This window comes from Lepisosteus platostomus, chromosome 10, assembly GCF_059453375.1.
Source record: "Lepisosteus platostomus isolate fLepPlt1 chromosome 10, fLepPlt1.hap1, whole genome shotgun sequence".
Taxonomy (NCBI): domain Eukaryota; kingdom Metazoa; phylum Chordata; class Actinopteri; order Semionotiformes; family Lepisosteidae; genus Lepisosteus; species Lepisosteus platostomus.
The window spans coordinates 2436981-2458575 of record NC_142620.1 but is presented as its reverse complement, the minus strand read 5'-3'; the positions used below and the strand labels follow the sequence as shown (position 1 = coordinate 2458575).

General features: G+C 37.4%; 1 protein-coding gene across 41 annotated transcripts in view; it reads right to left on the bottom strand.

Moving 5' to 3' along the window:
• LOC148653013 (neurexin-3a) overlaps nt 1–21595 on the bottom strand; it is a 386386-nt gene that overhangs the window by 101369 nt on the left and 263422 nt on the right. For all 41 annotated transcript variants that reach the window (XM_088647457.1, XM_088647475.1, XM_088647430.1 and 38 more), the window contains one exon: nt 5059–5240. In XM_088647457.1, coding sequence (XP_088503583.1) covers nt 5059–5240 — 182 coding nt within the window. The remainder of the gene's footprint in view (nt 1–5058; nt 5241–21595) is intronic.

The following is a 21595-nucleotide window of genomic DNA, read 5'->3' as shown; positions in this document are numbered from 1 at the left end:
GAGCTTAGATTACCCAGAAGCATGACACTCTGTTGGTATTATAGTGCTGAAAATTGCTCATCTTGTTGATAACAGTTTTTACACTGCATCCAAGATGACACAGTCTAGTTCCAAGGACAACATATTTACAGTAGCCCTGTATATGGTTTCTTTTCACATTTTGCTATCCCTTTACATAAAGAGCAGGGTTCCATAAATGAGTTAAAAAATGAATAACAAAAGACTTTGTGAGCACTAAAAACAAAAGTTCTAATGATGTCATTCATTTTTCTCTACAAGGGATGTGCAAACTCTTCAGCTGAGAATGCCATTTAGCTAGTATTTGAAGGGCATTCAAGCTGACATTTACTTTGCTCTGGGACTTTGTCCAACAAGGTATTCCACTGTGCAACCAGTGACCCTTGCTCAAAAAGGTTAAAGGATAGATGATTGTTCATTAAATGGCATGTTCTGCATGGACCCAGAGAGACCAGGCTTGAACTTGCTAATGTTACAAATCTCTAAGAGGAGAGCTGCAATCTGGACTCATATCCACTCCTTTCTGGTCAGAATTTTAACATCTCTAGCGCATGCTAGAGCACAAAGAGTTTATAATTAAAAAAGATTATAGAGCAAATATACTGTAGGTAAAACGACAGATACAGGATAGACTAAATTGGTTGAAAAGAGAGATAGACATACAGTAAATCTTTGCACAGGTAGGAAAGTTCTAAAAATGGAACAAGCAAAGGTGGCTATCCAAAACAATTATCCAAAAATAATTAAAAAATGTGACAAAATCTGCTTGGAATATTTAAGAATATAGTTTTTCTAAGAATTCATTATACCTTCTTTTTCTAAATGTAATATGAGTTTCTTCAGCGCCCAACACCTGACAGGTTTTGGTTCATCAAGCAGGGATAGAGGGGTCAGGATGATCTTTGATGCTGCAAGTTTCTCACTCCAGGCTTCTGCTATCTTTCATCCTCATTTTTTTAAAGACAGTGTTGATGACTTGGAGAATTTCCTAGAAAAGTCTGGTCTTATAAATCCAGTTTATTCCAGTTGTTCAGGCATCTGGTCTCCACTCAACTGAGACTCCTATCTGATTAGATTAGCCCTCCTCTGTGCAAACACATCAGTACCCTCTCTAGCAATATACAATCATACCCCTGTGGGGGAGTCCCTTTTAAGGAAAGAAGACACTAATACATTTCTATAATTTTGAGATTTGTGACAGAAAATATGAAAGTTTCAGACTGTTTTTTAAGGGAAAAGGGAGATTAGGAAAACCGATTATTTCCACGTCTGAAGTGAAGATGTTATTGTCATTAACTTCAAACCATACAAAATGTGTTATAATCCACTGGGTTTAAAGAAACAGGGAAAGTTATTTTAGATTTTAAGTTAAATATGCCAGGCATTTAAAATGTCAAAGAAAATTTAGGATATTAATGCCTTCTTATTTTTAAAGTATTCTGAATGACATTTGACACATTCCAGCTTTACTTACTCAGTCAGCCAAAGAAAGCACATTATGTAGCTCTTCAAATCACTGCACAGCTTTCATATTCAGCATTTTGGAAGCACTTCTGAATACAAACTAAGTGAAAAAAGTAATAGCCATGACAAACAACAAATAGTCAGGTCAATAGTGAAGAGGCAAAGGTCTACAGGAGCTTCAACAAAGAAATCTTCAACAATCCTGCAAAGACATTTTAGGAACAAACTGTGATCTTTTTAGCATCTTTCACATGTGGAAAATCTAAAATTCAAAATTCAAAAGGAAGCCAAGTGAAATATATATATATTTTTAAATCCAATTATTAAAATCAAAAACGGAATCAGTAAAATAAGCAAAAACTCTAAAGCAAGGGACAGGACCCTTCAAAAGAGCTAATGAACATTTTATCGACATGCAACATGAGGAGTTTAGTACAACATTCCTAAAGTGACTTATATGGCTCCATTCATTACACTCATTTCTTCAGGTCTGCTGTCATTAAGTGGATACTGTTGGCATCTAAAACTAATCACACAAAGGGGGAAAAATTAGGTTGGAAATTTCAGTGGTCTTGTTGTGTATCAATGGTCTCAAGAGCTCCCAGAAGACACCGGCTAAAAGCCTCAATAAAACTGGTGGACAGATGGAACGTGTGAATGAAGCTGCAGGGCAATTATCCTATGAAAAAAGAGCTACTAGTAGATGCAGAGACTCATTAAAGTACAAGGTCACTAATTTCTGAGCAAATCTAATTAGTTTTGGCCTGTTAATTGACATGACGAGCCTTTCGAGAAACAAGCACATTATGTACATAAAGAAAATGTTTCCCTAAAATATTTAAAAAATCCTTTAAAATGTTTTTTTCCTCTCAGACTTCATTTTGTAGAATGTTCTATTCAGGCTTTTAAAACTCATTATCTTGAGACTTACAGGTCCACATGTCTTTGTTAGTCATAAGAATTGTTTCGGGACAATTATGGCAGTAAAGAAAAAACTGCAAACTGGAAAGAATAACGACACAATGTCCTTTGATCAACTGCAGCCCTGCCTGTGGATACTGCAATACCTAGACATCATGCGACCTCAGGGCTCTCTGTTCAATCCAAATCCAGCAGGTACTTTTTATGTTGTATCTTCATATTTTATTAATGAAGGGAAGACCCCCTGCCGAAAACACATAGCTTAAAAATGTCTCTTTATGTCTTTCTAAACAGAAGGTTAATAACAAAGCCAGCAAGTATTATAGAGTCCCTGAATTATTTATAAATTGACCATTTAATGCCATAAATATGCAATGAAGAGCAAATTTTTAGGTATCATTCACGGTCCACTCCCCCAGCATTTGGCTTTTCAGATGAAATATTCCAAGAGTCTGATACTGTGCACTGTTTAGGCAAATACTTTCAGAACATCCTAAAATTTGATGGTGCTTGAAAATGAAGGGATTGCACTATCTTCCTCACTTTTCTATTTGTTTTTTGTAGCTAAGTAACGGTGATTATCAGATGATTCAAGATCTGAAATCTTACATTTCAGATTTAAAACAAAACAATTCAAAAACAAAATTTCACACAGATCTAATTTTCCTTTGCCAAGAAAAACAGAAAACACAGAAGTTTTCAAAAATCATTTAGTTGTACTGTATGTTCTAGACAGTTCCCTCCACAAGGTCAGGCCTTATCACATCCCAGCTAAGGGCTGTGTTACTTTCAGAGTCCAGGAGAAACAGTCCACTACAACTGAGACATGCTAAATAATAAACTTTCAAAGATCCTTGGCAAAATATTTCTCATCACATTCATCATTGAAAATGTATTAGCTTATCTCCACACTCAGGATCAGTATGAAGACGACAAAACTAAACAGAGACTTCCCAACCCTACAGTATGTACAGTATGGGCATCTGGAGAAGTTCTTGTTCTTGGACAGGATGGGAATGTATGGCCAACCTTGCTCAACAGATGCTTCTCTTATTCATGTTTATGTGTATAGTTTGTTTGTATGTTTTCTTTATATTTAAACAAATTGCCCCTTGGGGATAATAAAGACTCTTTTCCTCAGACCCCCTGAGAGGTCATGAGATGAATATAGAACCTGTCTTCATCACAACACCAAAATCAAGAAATGCTCAATAAATCTATCATTCCTTTCACTGTATACACACAGGGCTTCATTTTTTCTAATTTAAGGACTTGTATTAATGCTGAAGAACAGAAAGCTACAACTGCAGAATAATGGTACAATTATAACCCAAATGATCTGCATGTAGGAAGGCTAATTAACACTAGGCCAACTCTTTCACAATACTGTAGAAATGAACTGCAGTAAATACATTTACATGCAGTAAAGGATTAACTGAACTGTCCACTGGATGGGTGAGGCTGTACATTCAGGATTACCATGAGAAGAGGGCAATGCCAATTACAGCTTCTTCAGGCACCACAGATTTGTCTAATTGGTAGATATTTCAAATTAGCAGACCTCATCTGTCTCACCATTTTAACTGCCCATAATCCTTAACTCAACACAGTACTGGAATTGTCTCGTTTATTCTTTCGTTTAATATTGAGAATTTTTAAAGAGTGCTTTTCCTCCCCTCTACCTCCACAGGCACTGAAGATCTTGAATCTCAGATGAAGAAATGCTGAGCACAGCTTATTATTATAGGTTACTGTCTCTCTTTTTCTAGCATCAAAGCGTACATCAGCCTCAAACTGAGAAACGGGTTAAATATAAGGTTACACAGCCTTTCATAAGCACTCTCATCCGACATCTGTGCTATGGATAGCGTGAAGGAAAATGACAATAAACATAACTATCGCTGAAACCTTCCCTTGAGGAGGTGCCATTTTGGTAGGTATGTGCTTTCGAAACCAAAAGGTACATGTAGTGCTGCAAATTTTAAATTCCATCTATTTCTGTTGACATTTCTATGCCTTTAGGTGTGGTAGAAATGTGCTGGAAATTCCTGGAGGCTGCATTCCTATAACCTTACAGGAAAGATTTGATGAAGCGTGGCTTAAGATCGTAGGAGGAGGTAATGGGAAAACAGCATGAAAACCACGGGGGGTCTGTGTACAGACGACTTGTCTGGGTCAGTTTCAAACTGGCAGCCCTGCCACTCAAGCAGACATTTACGTCTGCCTCCCATCTCCCTGTGTTCTGTAAAAGAAAACACCACCATGTTGTATCACCCAGATTGAATCCTATCTGGCCCTTTATTCTTCCCCTGGAGACTCAAAGGACGTCTGCTTTCGCGCAAGGCAACTCTTTTCTCACCCTGGAACCATGGGAAGATTGGGCCGGCTGGGTGAAAATATCTAGACGTACTGTTTTTCAAGGCACGAAGAATTTTCTTATTAGGAAGAGAACGATGGATATGTACTGAATAAAACAAACATTTTATGCAAATGCGCAGAGGCACAGAAAACTCAACAAGTGCTGCTGGCTCCACTACTCATTTGTTGCATTTCTGCTACCTACACAACCTCACTACCTGCTGCACATTGGTTTATCACATGGCTGCTCTCCTGTGGCCTGGCCGAGACCGATTGGGGAAGATATTGTAGACTCACGATGTGCAGCTGCAGGAAGTCCCCAAGCCCCGGAGCGCTGTCCACTCGGACCAAGATCCCATCCTTGAGGGACGTGCTGAAGCCCACCGCCAGGCGGTCGGTGCGAGTGCTGGGTCTGTCGTTCGAAGGCCATGTGAAGGTTATGAGTCCTCCCCCTTTGCCAAAGATGTATGTCGCCCCAGCTGCAAGAAAAACAGAAGGACGTCAGGAAACCTGATCTGAAAGGAACAGAGCAACCTGACTGAATCCTGCGCTGCATCTGAGAGCTTATTGGTTTTATTGGTTTTTATTATGTACAGTAATTGGGAGCATTTCATATTACTTTAGCTCTAAATGTTTAAATGCCTGTGAGATCTTAAAAAAAAGCATTCATCTGAAACTCAAAAGTCTGGCCACGAAGGCATCTGCTTGAATGTAGACAAACAGATTACGCTCCTCAAGATGTCTTATTTAGCATAAGGTTTTAAATTAGGATTGACGATATGTGGCTTGGGAAGCATCTTCAGACAACTGTAGGCAGTAAACATTTGTTCAGAATAATAGATTCCAAAACGCTTTGCACAGAGAGTGTAAAAAACACAAGAAACTTGATTAATGGAAATTTAAACACAAGTCTATAAAAGCAGAAAGACATATCAACCTTATACAGTAGTTATCTGTGTATCCTTCTGCTTAGCAATAGTAAAACACAACAATATACTTTACGGTAACAGCCACATAACAAAGACTCATTCTGCAGTGGTTACACCACACATTGTACATTTACATCCAAAACATTTTTGCTTCTTAATGATTTCCCAGCTCGCATAATGCAAAGTTACTTTCCATTGTAGATAAGTATGTACATTTCTTATCATGAATAGCAAGTGACAACCTCAATTTTGAGAGGGAAGGGAGTAATAATGACAGCATTTATGCCCACCAATAGGTACTGAATAATTGTTTTCAGCCATCTGAAAAAACACAGAAAGCTCATTTGATACTTTTCCCCATTCCCTTTCCATTTACTGTAGTAAAGTATTTTTTTAAGAAAGAGTCATAGACAAGGCACATCTGGTATTAATTTCAACAGTCACTACAGTGTTGATGTAGAGGAGGATAAGGAGAGTACTCAATCTAAACTGTAGGGACTCTTTAATATTTATCTCTTTTTTGTCTCACTCAGAAAGATGGGAAGAATGACAGCATAATCATACATTTAGCTGTTAAAACGCACAGCAAACAAGATGCTGATGCTGAGAAGATGCAGAATGTATCAGAATTCTAAATCTACCAATTATAAACAATATATCCTATCTTGCTCTCCCTTTCACATTTAAAAGATAAGCTATTGCCTCTCTGCCCTTCAGTGCAGGGGACATGTCTTACTAACCATGCTCTTTGCGCAGTTTGACAACCTTCAATGTCAAGGTCCAGTTTTTATCTTCACCGTGGACATCACACCCTTATACACGGTCATTCCCCATGATGACAGCCTAACAGCTCTCCAACACACACTTCACAAACGAGCAGTGTTGAATCCCCCAATTCCCAGCCTTATAGGAGATGCTGATTTGGTTCTCAACCCAAATATAGTTTCTTTCAATAGATCAATAGATCTCTGGTGAGCGCAGTTGCTGTAGGTACCAGTGTGGGCCCAACATCTATGTGGGCTCCATAGAAGAATGCTTCATTGCCCGCTATACTTGCTTCATCCCTGGCCTCTACAACATATACTGTACATAGATCACTGTATTGGCCATATACAATTTCTTGCATTAGGAATTTGTCTTTTCGCATACCCCAGCCTGCTCTCCACGAGACACACAGACAGGGAGAGAAGCTGGGGGTGAGAGCGCAGGATCAGCCATTTATACGGCGCCACTGGAGCAGTTGGGGTTAAGGGCCTTGCTCAGGGGCCCAGCGGAGTAGGAGTCCTCTGCCGGCTGCAGGATTTGAACCAGCAACCTTCCAGCCACAGGCACAGATCCTTAGCCGGATGGCGATGTTGGTGCTGCCACCTCTTTAAACAATCAGCTACTGTAATTTAATTGTCAACATACTGCAGGCTGTTTTGTGGGCTCCATTACTGTACCCTGTGGCACTGCTGTTCAGTGGTCAACAAGAGAAGTTCTCAGAACTGGGATAGAAAGTCATCACTCTTTGAGAATGATGTAGTAAAATAAACTCTGAGAACTGTAGTTATAAATTCATTTTATCAAAAATCATCAAAAGAAAACAGCTTGTGTTCAAACATATTTATTAAGAGCCAGCTTAATCAGGATTTATTTTTAATTAAAAGTATATTAAGGATTGTAGGGATGCTACCAATAAGAGGGGGGCCATCCAGACCTTCTAGATCATTGGGTTACTAGTGCCTAGCTGATGAGATGATCTTGTCCAACTGCAGCTTTTTAGAAGGAGCCAAGGTATCAGCTTCGAGAACAAATGAAGTTCACTAGAGAAAATTGTAATATAGGTTTAGAATAATGGGTCTGATGTAACAAGACAAGCCAACAAGAACATGACTTATCGTGAAGCTCATCTGGGGGGCAGCTGATCAAAGTGGCAGCTGAAGACAGATACTGTACCTCACAAACGTTTTTAATATCAGAGCAGTGAGCTATCCACCTTAAAGCATCTAGTCTAACTCAGATTGGGAATGGTAAAGATGGCTTGTCTTTTTTAAAGCTCAAAGACAGCTGGCTTTATTGCTTTCTTGACTCCCCAGTGACAGGAAGCATCTGGCCCTCATGCTCCACTCTAAATCAGTGTGCGTGTGCACCAATCAGTTGTCCTCCCTCTAGCTGTGTAAAACTGCACATGGAACTTGGTGGGGACATACAGAACAATTTAACAGGCCTTTACGAGGTATGCCCACAGCCATCGGCCTTCAAAGACATGTTTACAACAAAACAAGGGCATGGGTTCACTCTTGACGTCTCATACTTCATTTCATCTCAGCCTTGCTGTAAGACAGAGGAACAATAATATCAGATTTACAGAAGCTGCAGCTACAATAGACATACTGTAGCATTCTGTCTGCATCTGATATGATAGTTCAGTGTGGTCACATGTTACACAACTATTCCCAATTACAAGAAGATCAGATGTTACAAGCAAGTCACCAGGTAACCTTGACAGGACCAAACTGACCCAAAATACTTGTCAACACCATTCCTTGTAAGTGCAAAAAAACACAGTCAAGTAGTTTTTGCATACCTCTGTCAGTTTCTTGTATACAGAATTGCCTCCTCATTTCAAACCTAAAATCAGTCTCCTCAATTTCCATCCTTTATTGTTGTTCATGTTTTACTGTGGATCATGAAACCATCACAGTAGACTTAATCAGTTGGCAAAGTCAGGTCCTGATCAGTACCAGAATCTTGGAATTACTTTATAATTCTTCCTATTTTTCAGGTATAAGTGAACCGATAGGATTCTTATTGTGTTGTTACATGGAGACACTAGGATATCGTGAAGATACCACATGTTAGTTTTCAGAAATTCAGCAGAATGACAAAAGCAGACATGATCATTCATGTGGACACTTCTCTGTGACTGAAGAGGAGGAGAGAGGATGAAGACGACAACTGAGTGCATTTCAAATTACTGTGAACACTTTAATACATTAAACAGTAAAGTGAACCATGCAGACAATATATATATATACAGTACGTAAAGTGGAAGAGTATAAGTGTTGTATTCAGATAAAGGGTATATGTATTTTTAGTATAGATTTTGGGATGTTCTCCCTTCTGAAAATGTAAGCATATTTTAACCATGTTTGGAGATTTATATAGAATATCCAATATGAAACATCACTTAAGAAATTACAGTGTATAAATGGATGTATTATAGACACACTGCATTAAATAACTTTAAGAGAGCACAAGCATAAAATAAGGGGTAGCATCATTATTACAAACTTGTGGCCTCTACAAGCCAGTATGTATAGAGTATGAGATTTCACTCCTGTAGGTATGACAGAGTAATATAACCCCTGATCACAAAATAAAACAATAACTCCTGTCATGGGTTCCAAAATACATACATGCTTCCACAAAACATACTCTTCTGTATGTTACAAGACAACACTTTCGGCCACTGATGTGGTTGACAGTGGCATTCACAATTAGAATCCTTTTCAGTCTCAGTCCTAGTCTCACTCTTCTGCGCTATAGTGAACCTGGACATCTGAGTTTGGGTTAGGGACATCTGAGGATTAAAGAGATCTGCTACCAGCAACAGACTCTCCAGTAAAAAACACTTTGACCAAACCCACTCAAGAGTTCCTAACCTCTTCTTCATTCAGAGAATGTTTTCCCATCTCTTGGTAATTAAACTCCTCTTAAATAATTAAGAAGCTGATGGCAACAAAAATAATGAGGATAATAAGCACAGCATGACACATATACCAGAGTCAGTGCTTTTCAGAAACATTTTAAATTTAAACTAGGTAACGTGAAATAATTTAATACTTTGATGAAAACAATGGAGTGCCAAAAGCAATAAAGGCAACGAAAGTCATTCTGAAGTTATGGGACGCCTCTGTGCTGCACTGCTTTCTCGAGCTGAAGCAGCAGGCTGTGAAACTGTCCCCTGCTGTGGGCTTCAGCCAGTGTGCGCACACCCCCAGCGGTGCTGAGCTGAGAACACCTCTTACACAAGGGTCTGTGGGAGTGTGGCACAAGCTATCCAGCCATGTGCCTGAAGATGCTGCTTTGTCTTCCCTCAAGAAACGACTGGACCTGCAAAACGGCCTCCTTTCAGTTTGTAGCCTCTCTTGTGTTCTTAATGTGTCTAACACACGCTGCCACTTAAAAAAAGCAGGAATGGACTACATGCTGCTGTCTGTTGCAGCAGGGGTCCAATTATCACATTTAATGTATTCACTTTATTACTGTATATAACAAGGTTTCAAACATATCTATTTGAAAATGATTGCCAAGGCATGATGCTGACACAGCCCGACAGTAAGACAGCACAAGTCATATTAAATACAGGGCAACACTAAGGTACACCCCGGCTAATAATCAAATTAATCCTGGAAGGCATGGAGATGTGTAGGAGAATTTAAAAACCAGGGAATCTCTTTAAATTAACATTAGTTAAATTAACAGAGTTAAATTAACATTTTAACTCTGGGACTACATACTGTATGTACAGCAGACAATACCAATATTGCAAATGCAAAGAATTGAAGGATTGCAAATGCAAAGGATTGAAAATTAATTGTAGTGAAGGTTAGCAATTTGCCAAGAGTTAAGGGATTATTATTATCAAATGTTTTTAATGCCTGCAGTGATATTTGAGAGTTTGTTAATCAAATTACATTTAAGGGGTATAGCAGAACTGCCGCACATAACAAATGTTGAGCAGCTTTTAACTGTCACATGAAAATTATATTCACATAACCATTAGAAAACTGACTGCATGCACAATTATTTGTAGGTCATGTTAACCCTTACTTCTACACTACCACTGTTTTCTAGTTCTGTTTATGTTTCTGGTTCAAATCATGAAGAGGACTTGATTTTGTTTTCATAAACAGTTACTGTCTAGGGCTTAATTCAATTATTAACCTGTTGTAATGAACAGGCAGACGCATTAGTTCATCCACTAAAGCTGTTAATAATACTTTACAAGAACCAACTGGAATAATTGCATGAGGCTTTTAGAATTATGCGGTTTATAAATTTACAATTATAACAGTTAACTTTTAACCATTTACATGACCGGTAATGCACAACCTCTTTCTGGTTATGCACATTATACACTATTTCAGTTTTTAAAGTTAATTCTAGATTTATATCAAAAGAAGAACTGATGCAGAAAGTGTGTACTTTATTACAAAAACATTTTTTACACACTTACAGAAGAATTAGCTTCTCCTCCCCCAACTACTGCAGCAGTATTTAATAACACCAAAGTTAATTGAACTAATAGGATTCTTAACTCAGACAGGAATTCCCATGAAGGTCACACTACTGTACATATGGCACTACTGTTTGGATCAAAGTTCTATCCTAAAAACTAGTCATCTGATGCAACTCACAAGAAAGACGTAAGAACGATTCCAAATGAGGGGAATCTCATCCAAACGGTTCTTGAAAGAAGTCATGGTATCACGTTCAACAGCAGTTTAATTCGAAGTCTATTTACATGATCCTGCTTTTCAGTCTTGTGAAACGATAAAAGCTAAAGTAATTAATATTGACTCCTGTGATATACTATAGATGCTGAGATCTAAATGCAATCAGTATTCAGGGACATTTTCATGCAATTGAGGTATGTACATGATGTCTGTAAACAAAAGAAGGCTTGTCTTAGTTTTTCCTGTGCTTGGCATACAATATTTTTCATTTAGAGACTTATTTTCATTCATTTTAAGATGCCACAGTTCTACATTTTTTATTTGCTACTATATAATACATCTAACCTTACGATGTAGGGTACATACTGTATATTGACATCGGTTTGGATTGAATGAGGAACAAGCAGAGGCTAATTGCACAATGAAAAGCAGAATAAAATCTCATCGAAAAATAGACCTGCAAAATCCTCTGCAGCCAAGGCGTGGTGATTTTTCTTCCATCTACTTTTCAGTTCCTGTACAAAGACGTGTTTGCACCTTCTGGAATTCATGCAAAGGTCTCAAATGTAAAGAAATTCCAGTGTCTCAGTAACGAAGGGGTGGAATACAAGCACTGCTTTAAGAAAGAGATCTGGATAAACTCTGCATTGTGCTCTCCATCGATGTGGAAGGAACATGTCTAGATTATGCAGAAAGAAAGCCTTCCACTCAAAGGAAAAAGAGAATCTCCAAGTTAGACGTTCTGCAACTGTAACACCAGTCTTCTGCTGCACACTCCCAGTGGTCATGTTTCAATCACTTACAGTACGCTCATCACAAATATTCTTATGGGAGACTTTGTTGCAAAAGAGCTTCATATTCATATCTGTATGATGTAGTAGGTACAGTAAGTCTAAATTTTTAACCCCTACCACCTTGAGCTCTGTGGTGACAACCAGCAGCTTTGCAATAGCGTCTGACTTGGCCATCTGCCAAGAGGTTTCTGAAGAGATCATATTCTTTTGATGTGCAGTGAGAGGCACTAATCAGGGCTGATAGATCATCTGCAATGGGTTTTTCATAAAGGATCATGGTCTCAGTAACATCAGATGTCATTAATAATTAAAACAGAAAGTAAATACATGCTTGGCATTATACAGTAGGTGCATACAAACATATACACGCATATTTTATATTTTGACTGCATTTCATGGAATGGTACAGTTCACTATTCTAAATTAAACTATGGCGAGCTCATACGCACACTTAGGATCCAAAGCACTCTTTTTCAAAAGCACTTTTAAAAGATAGAAGGAACAAGTAAATTAATATGATTCATGGAAGTTTTAATTCTATGTTCTGTATTTTCATTATGTGGTAAATCAAGGGGCTTAATGCATTTCCTATTATTGAAGCTGAGAAACACCACAAATTTGTACTTTGATCATGCACTCATCAATGACACTATTATCAGGTTTTCACCCCTCCCCAGTAATATCTCAAATAGCAAGCTTTAAGCAGTTCAGGACTCCCAGTGGGGACGTCTTGAAAGAAGCACTGCAGTACCGTGCTATTCTGAAAGGGTAGAGTCAAGGGGATTGAAATCTATCTGCTGAGCAATTGGATTTCAGCTCCTTAGATAGAGGGTGATTAAACTGGGATTTCAGAATGGGGAGTAGGAATGACAATTTGAAATTTCAAACCCTGGCTATTCTGAAATCCGAAAGATGTTTTTGCAAGAAGTATTTAAGATGATTATGTGAAGACTGGTGTGTAAAGAAGTCAAAGCAAATTGGTGGTTCAAATTAACAGATACCACAGCGGTTTTATGTTTAACACATAATATGTTGATTCATTTTTTATTAAAGTGCAGGTAAATTAAGTACAGTACAAGGGCAATGCCTTTTTCAGCCACGGTGACAAGTGCTGTTTAAGACCATTCTCAGCTGATGACCTTGGCATCATGTACAGTTCCTATTATTTAACCTGCAGCATCCAAGGAGTCTGCATTGTGCGTTTCACAGCTTCTTTTTTTCAGAAAAGCACTTGTGGCTCCATAGGCGTATCGCATGTCTTGTATCTGTTGCTATCTTTTGCAGAAGTACTGTGAAAACCATTCTCTTAAAAGACTAAGCTTGCAAACCAATTGTCTCAACCCGAAACACACTGTAGAATCCAGCCTTTCACGTGCTGCCCTGTTACAACTTGTGAAATGGTTATCACCTTATGCCGAAGCAGTGATTTGAGATACACACAGCAATATTGGCTCATGGAATTCGGTTTTGGGGAACATGGATAAAGAGCACCCAAGTTAGAAAATAGACATGATTTTCATAGGCTGACTTTGTTTTAAAAAATACTTCAAATAGAGCTACAAGATATTAAATGTATGTGTGACAGTCAATATACTGTATAGAAAATACTGAACTAAGACTTTTGACATGTATAGTACTTACATCCTTTATGAAAGCACAACAGCTTTAGAAGAGTAAACTACTGAAACGCATGTTTAGGACTCCACAGGAAAGGTTATTTCAAACACAGGGAGTGATATTTAATAACTGAAGCCTGAAAGCTGGTGATGCTTGGACAGTGTTTACATACACACAGAGAAAGGTACATACAGTATAGTGCACACATGCAGATAAACACACCGCATTCCTGCCTTTATGCTAATAAAACTGAAATTATGCATATTTTCTATCTATTGTGCTAGGGCTCACCACGTACTGTACTTCTACAGGCTGTTACCCAAGAACTCACCCACCAGCTACAAGCATACTGAGCCACTTTTTTTAAGATTACTTTGACATTGATTTGATTAGAAAAAAAAGAGCAAACTCCAGTTTCTGGATGTAGCTATTTATTGCTTTCATGCTTCAATAATGCTGCTACCTTTTTCTGTTAGTTAAAAAAAAAACATTTTTATCAGTATGCCTCATAAAGATTCTGCTCAGACGACAGTAAAGTTTTATAAAATGAGGGATTCTATTCAATCTTATTATCTCTCTCTGGTCTAATAAAATTAAATAAACCGTACAGCTCAACGCAATTTTATGTTTATGTTCGTCAAGTGAAAATTATTATATTAGATCTAAACTGACAATTGCATCATTCGTAGCTCTAAGGTTTCAGATAATTTCTCATCTCTGGTTTCTCTGTGGGATGAATTTTCAGCTCTTTTGCAATGTCATAGATGTGCTGTATGTGAAACAGTGGCCATTACATGAATCAGACATAATCCATCACACTGTAACAACCTCAAACAACCGATAAATCAGGATTCAATTGCGACCTGGTGATGCATTGCAAATGACTCACAAAAGACTTTGGTAGTCATTTTGGTTCTATGCACAAGACATTGCAACACAAATATTAGCTCCCTCAATGATTGTTTAAGAATCCTGAAACGTAGAAAAAGGCAACTGAATTGCATTTATTACTAAAAAATATCTCAGGGGCAAAACATCCTGAGTGCTAATAACAGTCCTATTTACAACGAGTTGCTATCTAAGTAAGCATCATCAGTATCAGTATATATCATCTAGTTGTGACATATACAGTGTGACTAAAGAAAAACAGCAAGTGAATGACTGACAGTGGTTATTGCTAGGTGATGAAGGCATTTTAGTGAACTTAACTCCTTACGCTAGCAATAAAACACAACTGGTTGGGGAAAAACGTAAACTTTCTTACATGTATTTACAGTATGTCGTGCCTATAAACTCCTTTGTTTTGCAGAATAAAAATGACTGAAACAGTAACTCAAATAATCTACACTGCCTATTACTGCAAAACGTGCTTCCTGGAGTATCTTCACAGATGACAACCACATGAACAGCGTTCTTATGACTGCAAAAGTGATTTATGGTTTGATGGCCTTTTCCCTTATGGATCAAACTAAGAACAAGTAGGTTAATTTTACTTGTAAATGACTTTAGAATTTTGTATCATTTTTGTATTTTAAGGGTGGAACACCAGAGTTGATTTTGTGCTCTAGCAATATTTACAATTTCAACTCTGTGAACACTCTAAGCAGAAAAACATAGACAGTGATAGATATTGTACCTGTTTCGGGTAGTGTGTATCAGAGACCTTTGAATGTGAAAACATCCCACTTCTGCTAGGAGGTAAAAAGGATCAGATACAATTCACACTTTCATACCTAAACAAAGGTCTAGCTCTTCTGAGCTCTAACTTGATTTCTTCAGCACCTAATAAATTCAACTCAGCAGCTAAGCTGCTTACTGGTTCTGAAACATAACTCACTTTTTTTTGTCCATGTGCTCATTGATAGATCAGTTCTTTCTCTGGTCCCCTATACCTTGGGTGCAAATGCACTCCAGCCAGCAGTTTGACAGACCCTTGGAAGCCTCAGCTTCCTGGTATTAAGTGTTATCTGACCAATTATCAATTCACCAGTTGGTCAGGTGACTGAGGAAAACCAGGTCATTGCCCATTGCCTTCTGGGGAATGTAGTTCAGACAAGAATCTGCATCTTGTCTGAACCTACCCCCCCCCCCCCACACACACACACACACACGATTAAAATAGGATGGTAGCTGATGGTTTGTTATGAAGGTCCTACTTTTAGGTCCAGGTATTGGTCAGAATATGGCCTAGTGATTTCTAATAAGCTAAAGCATAGGAAAAAAAAAGTCAGTACAGGTGCTCATGGAGAGAAGGGAAAGATATTTTTTAGTGCTTTTGAAACTGCACAGGAAAAAAAAACTGTGAGGCTAAACAAAACAGAACCTTGTTGGTACACCAGGTGAAAAGGGCAAATGCTAGCTTCCCTGCACACCTGTTGGCAGAAGTGCTCATTTCACATGAATAATTCAAATATAATTTCTTCTCTGTCAAATACTTTACCAGGTTCTGTTAGTGAAAGCTAGAAAACTTGATTTTAAACCCCAGTCCCTTTCAAATATATTCACAATCCGATGCTTCAAACAGTCTGCACACGCAGAGATTCCCAGCTTCTCATTCACCGCACGCTAACAGCTGGTGCTCCCAGAAGATTCGGAATCATTAAAAGCAAAGCTGGACCGAGTCAGTTTGGCTACTGCCACACACTCCCGCGCATTTCAGCAGAAAGGAAGCCTTTCTTGTCTCAGGATGGATACGTTTCAGAACTGTCAGCTTTAATCCTCGGGGAATTACCACAGCAGTAGGAACATTACAAGTGCTGGAGGCCTTGGGAATATAAATATAATACAGTGGATACATGTTATCAGACCCAGGAAGTTTCTGATCAGCTGTGTGTATACAGAGTATACAGGCATGCATAAGGAACAAGAAAAACTCTCTAAGAAAAGTGTAGCTTGTAAAAATACCTAAAAGATAAATAAGGTTTGCCACCAGAACACCAGAGCGTAATGTACAGTATTTGTTAAACTGTATGTAATTTAGGAAATATTTTATTAACTTTATGGAAACATGTTTAAATCCTACTTCAAGATGTTGGTCACATCTCAAGGTTTTCTTTTCTTCACTGCAAACTAAAGCTGCCAGACCTGGCTTGTGCTGGGGTGTACCCTGTATAATCTTTCCTGTGTTAAAGAAAGGTCAGTCAAGAACAGGTGCTCTTCCCGAAACTCCACATTACTCAGCTCCTCCAATTAAAAGAGACTGAATTTGGATAGTGGCCAAGCTTTCAGTTTTGGGGACATTAAAAACTGTTTTTCTCCCATATGGCACAGTAATCACAGAAGGAAGAAGTCTTTATTTGCAGTGCAGCAGGCTGTTGTCAGGTGGAAGAAAGCTTGTGTGACACCAGCAGAACAGTTTTGGGATAATTAACATGAAGAATTTCAAACTGTCTCATAATAAAAGAACTGACTGCAGGTTTAGAAATCCAGGTGACATGCAATTTTAAGGCAATTTTTGAGAAGTCGTCAAAAGAAAATGATTTCATAAACTAAGCAGAGGAAATGAGCAAACAAAGAAATAAGCTGCTGAACTATCTGCTGTTATCATATGCAGTAAATACTGGTACTGGGTGTCTGAAAGCAAGATTGCAAACATACTGTAAGATAACCAATAATGAAATTTACTTAATCTAAAAAGTTTTATTAGTAGAAAGTACAGTATCTCATTAATTTTTAATGTTAGTTTTCCTGTTTTGTTTTAATACAAACTGCCCTGTTAAATTAAATCTAACTTCAAGGCATGGATTAAACTCACTGATTGTAAATTACAAACTTAGCACTTTGTGATTGGTGTTTGTTTGAAAAAAAAAACCTATCGATAAATTTTTAATCCTTTAAAAGTAAAAGCTGTTTAAAGTTAATGCTCTCTGGAGATTAGGCCAATAACAAACCTGACTTATGATGAATAATTATCATCATAAGTAGATGTGAAAACATACTTGAAGACCATTTGAATGAATCTGATTACTATGTCTAAAATTTCTGTAGAAATAATTAAGTTAAATATAAACACTACCTTTGCATGAAATACTGTAACTTCAGAAAGAGTGGCATGAAACTTATGTACAGTAGATGCATTAAACAAACAAGTAATGTAGCTGTAGAACAGTAAAACTAAACAATCTTGTAAGGTTTTTCTTATTGTTTTGTGCACAGTAGCTAATTTATTGTAAAGGGCCTCACATCAAGCTGCAGACAATCTACAAAAAATACACATAATAAATTACTGATGTAAAGGCAATTGCACTAGAAGCATCATTTATAATTTAATATTCCTGTGGGATGTGCTGCCTGCTTTACATTTCAATCCTTTATAGTACTGTGTAAATTCAATAAAGATGCATCCATGATAGAAATCGGCTAGATTAAAAAGCAAAGCCCAATGTGATGAGCTCATCATCTCTCAATAATGAAAATAGGAAAACATGTTTTTTCCAAATAAATGTCAAGTGAAATTGCATGGTTATCTGCTTACTGTGTGTATCTTTATGAACCGAATTGGGTTACAATGTAATTCCTTTTTTAAGTATGATTTTAATGTCTTGGAAAACAAGATATGATATGATATGATTTATGGGAATTATAAAGAACAATGATTGATGATGACATTACTAAAAAGGAGTAACCCTTTTTTTCCCCAGAACAAGCAAAGAAAATATATGCACCATGCCAACAATTACATGTTGGAATCCCTCCAAAAATGAGTGCAAATGCTTAAACATTATTTCAGTTTTCTGAATACTTTTTAACTCTAAGACAATGGTAACAGAGGTCTTCCTCTCCCCTTTGGAGTTGTGATGTAAGGGAGGACTTTTCATCATGTAGCGCCACTTTGAATTTAGAACTTTACACATATGAAGGACAAATGTACTATGTATATTTTAAGGCAATACTTGCATGTATACATAATATATTCATGATACAATAAATAAACCTTTCTCTGAAGTATAACAATTCTATAAAAAGACTTGAGCAATATAACTTTGATGAGTTCAAAGTCTGCTATACTGGATCTTGATGTTGACTACTGAATTTGATGCACCAAACTCATCTCTAAGAATTAGAACATAAATTATTCCCAATTTCTGAAAAGCATTACCACACCTTGCAAACAGTTATGGTACTGTAAGGGAAAACTGAGTGCCACACAAAAATAAATTATAAATACTATACATAAATAAAACCGTATATCATTTTGCATCTAAAAAAAGCACATTTACTCAACAAGGACTATGTGACTCCTTCATCTTGAGTTAGTCATGAATTTATGACATTGCATTATTCAGTTTATGTCCTAATTTTAGCAAACAAAAACAGATTTAATAATCATACAGAATGCAAATCTTCACACAAACCTTTTTTTAAATCGCTTCCTCTATTTCTTTCAGGGAGATTATTTTCCAAAATTTAATGAGATTATGTCAGGGGATAAGGACTAGAGCAAACCTGTCAAAACAAAAGGACCTTCTGCCTATCTGTGTCCTCATTGCGCTTTAGGGATTATGCACAGAGAAATACAATGAACAAATAAAACTGAGTATCTAACATATAACTGCAACAAATTCACAAAATTATTATGAGGGAAATGATGTAGCTGGTGCACTGACATTTTATTGAACACATGACATAGGTAAATTCATTACGCTGATTAACATTTTTCATGAACAGGGATGGTCAACAGGGGGTCTTCTGAGACATTTATAGGCTAGTAGAGTGGCCAACACTGGAAGCAATACAAGCTGTGCATCTATGAGACATGATTTGCACCAGGTTGCAGAAGCTGTTTTGTGGGACTCTGTACAGACTAGACACAGCATTCTTGTCCCATGGTCTCTGAGCCCTAGATGACACGAGTCAACCTAGAGATGCTCAATTTGGCTCAATGGGACATCCATGGCATGATTCTCACATTGTCCGCCTGCAAACAAAGACACTCTTAACACGAGTAGCAGGCGGATGTACTGCCCTGCTGGGATACTGGATTGTCAGGATGAGCCCATAGCAAGTGCAGTAGAGATGCCAAGACATGATTGTACAGTATGTAGCACCTTCAATAAGGCTGCCAGCAGTCACACAGGTGCAGTTCTGTAGTGACCAGACCAGCACATGGGACCTCCCTTTCAATCCAGGAGGGAGTTCCTCACATGCTCCCATTTTGGGGCCTGTCATGTGCTTAACTGTGCTTAGCTGGTCTTGTAAGGTTAGAACTTGCTGGCTGTGACATATTGGTACTTTCATATATTTTCCTTTCTTGGTTTTCATCAGGTTAAACCACCCTTACTCATGTACCGAAGAGTTCATTTAGTGCTCGCTGTTCATAACAGTCACTTGAGTTACTTGAGTGTAATATGGTCAGTCATGAATGATCAATTAAAACGACACTAAAAACACTGAATCAACTTCTCTGGACATGATCTCACATAAACTCTGTTTTTCAAAAAAACAGACATACAGTACATAGATGTTTCTTTTGATTATTATTATAATATTAAGCAGATGACAAAATTATAGAAATCTTGGAATTGAAAAGGCTTTCATATCATTTATGCTTGACTTTTATTTTTTGATGTGTAAGGATTGTACTGTATATCTATCTTCATTTTACATTCATAATTTCTGTGGGCAATTTTTCTTAGGACTATTATTTTCCATTAAATATTAATATATTAAATATTAAATATTTCCCATATTTAGTGGTTGATCAATATTTGTATAACTTAATGTGTTATAATTGTTATACAGACGGTAATCCTCACGGCACAGTGAGTCTCTGCTCTGAAAAAAGTCTTAGACATTTTGCTTTGTTCTCCTCTTTTCTGAGTGTTTTTCTTTATACGGTATTATGGACTGTTCATGCATAGTTTACCTTGTTGTTGTGGTCATGTCTGAAGATTTGGATTAATACCAATTAGTATTAAATGATAAGCTTAGTTTCTTTTCACCCAAATTAAGATATACTGTATTAGTAACAGTCGCAGCAGGAAAAAACACTAGAGGAAGCTTTGACTTAATTGCTAATAATCATACTGTAATATTCACACTGTATATAATGACTGGGCGAACAACTGAAAGCTGATGTTATATGTAAATGTGTAGCGATGTAATAAAAACGTAAATTCTAAATACAAAATTGGAAATGGTAGAGGAGGCTACTTATAAAAAAAACGTATGTGTTCATGTTGAGACATTATTTACATCTTCTAGTCAATGGCGAAGCAATTAGAAGACAAACACAAAGCTAGGATATACAGATATACAGTTAGCAGAGCAGAATTTAAATCAAGGGGTATTATGTTAAAATTGTGTAACACGCTAGTAAGGCCTCAGTTAGAACACACTGAGCACAATATTGGTCATCATGTTGTAGAAAGGATTGTTGTTTTGGGATGAGACCAGAAAACACCAATCAGAAACATTCCAGGGCTTGAGGGACTGTCCCACACTGACAGGCTGAAGGAACGAAACACATTTATGCTTGGTATGTATGTACAGTATACAACACAACCCATTTCTTCAGAATGAACAGTGAATGAACTGGCAACTAATTTAATGTGCATTTAAAACAGAGAACAGTAGGCACTTCTTTACCAAAAAGGTTGTGGGAGTCTGGAACAAGCTACAGATCCATGTTGTTATAGCCGATACTATGGAACACAAAGGCTAGATGGGCCTCTCATTTGTAACCTTTATTAAGCACTTATATATCTGTACGTATATCTGCAGCTCCTAATTGTGTCTAAAATGTCCAAGACTTACTCACAGCTGTGTATGTATATTTAAGAAGTGCAATCATTAAAACCAGTTTAGCTGTAAATCTTTTCAATTTTCTTCAAAGCAATGTTCTAACCCTAGTGGGAATTCGCAAGATTAGCATTTATAACACTTTATAGCCTTCCTTTAAATCCCCTGTGCTTCTGATTGTTCACCTTATATAATTGGCCATTATTTCTACTTTTCTACTCATTTTCTTCATTTGGGTTTGATAAGGTTATAACACGACAAATCATTCTACAATTCTGCTCATTTGCATCACAGTTATGAAAGGTCAGAG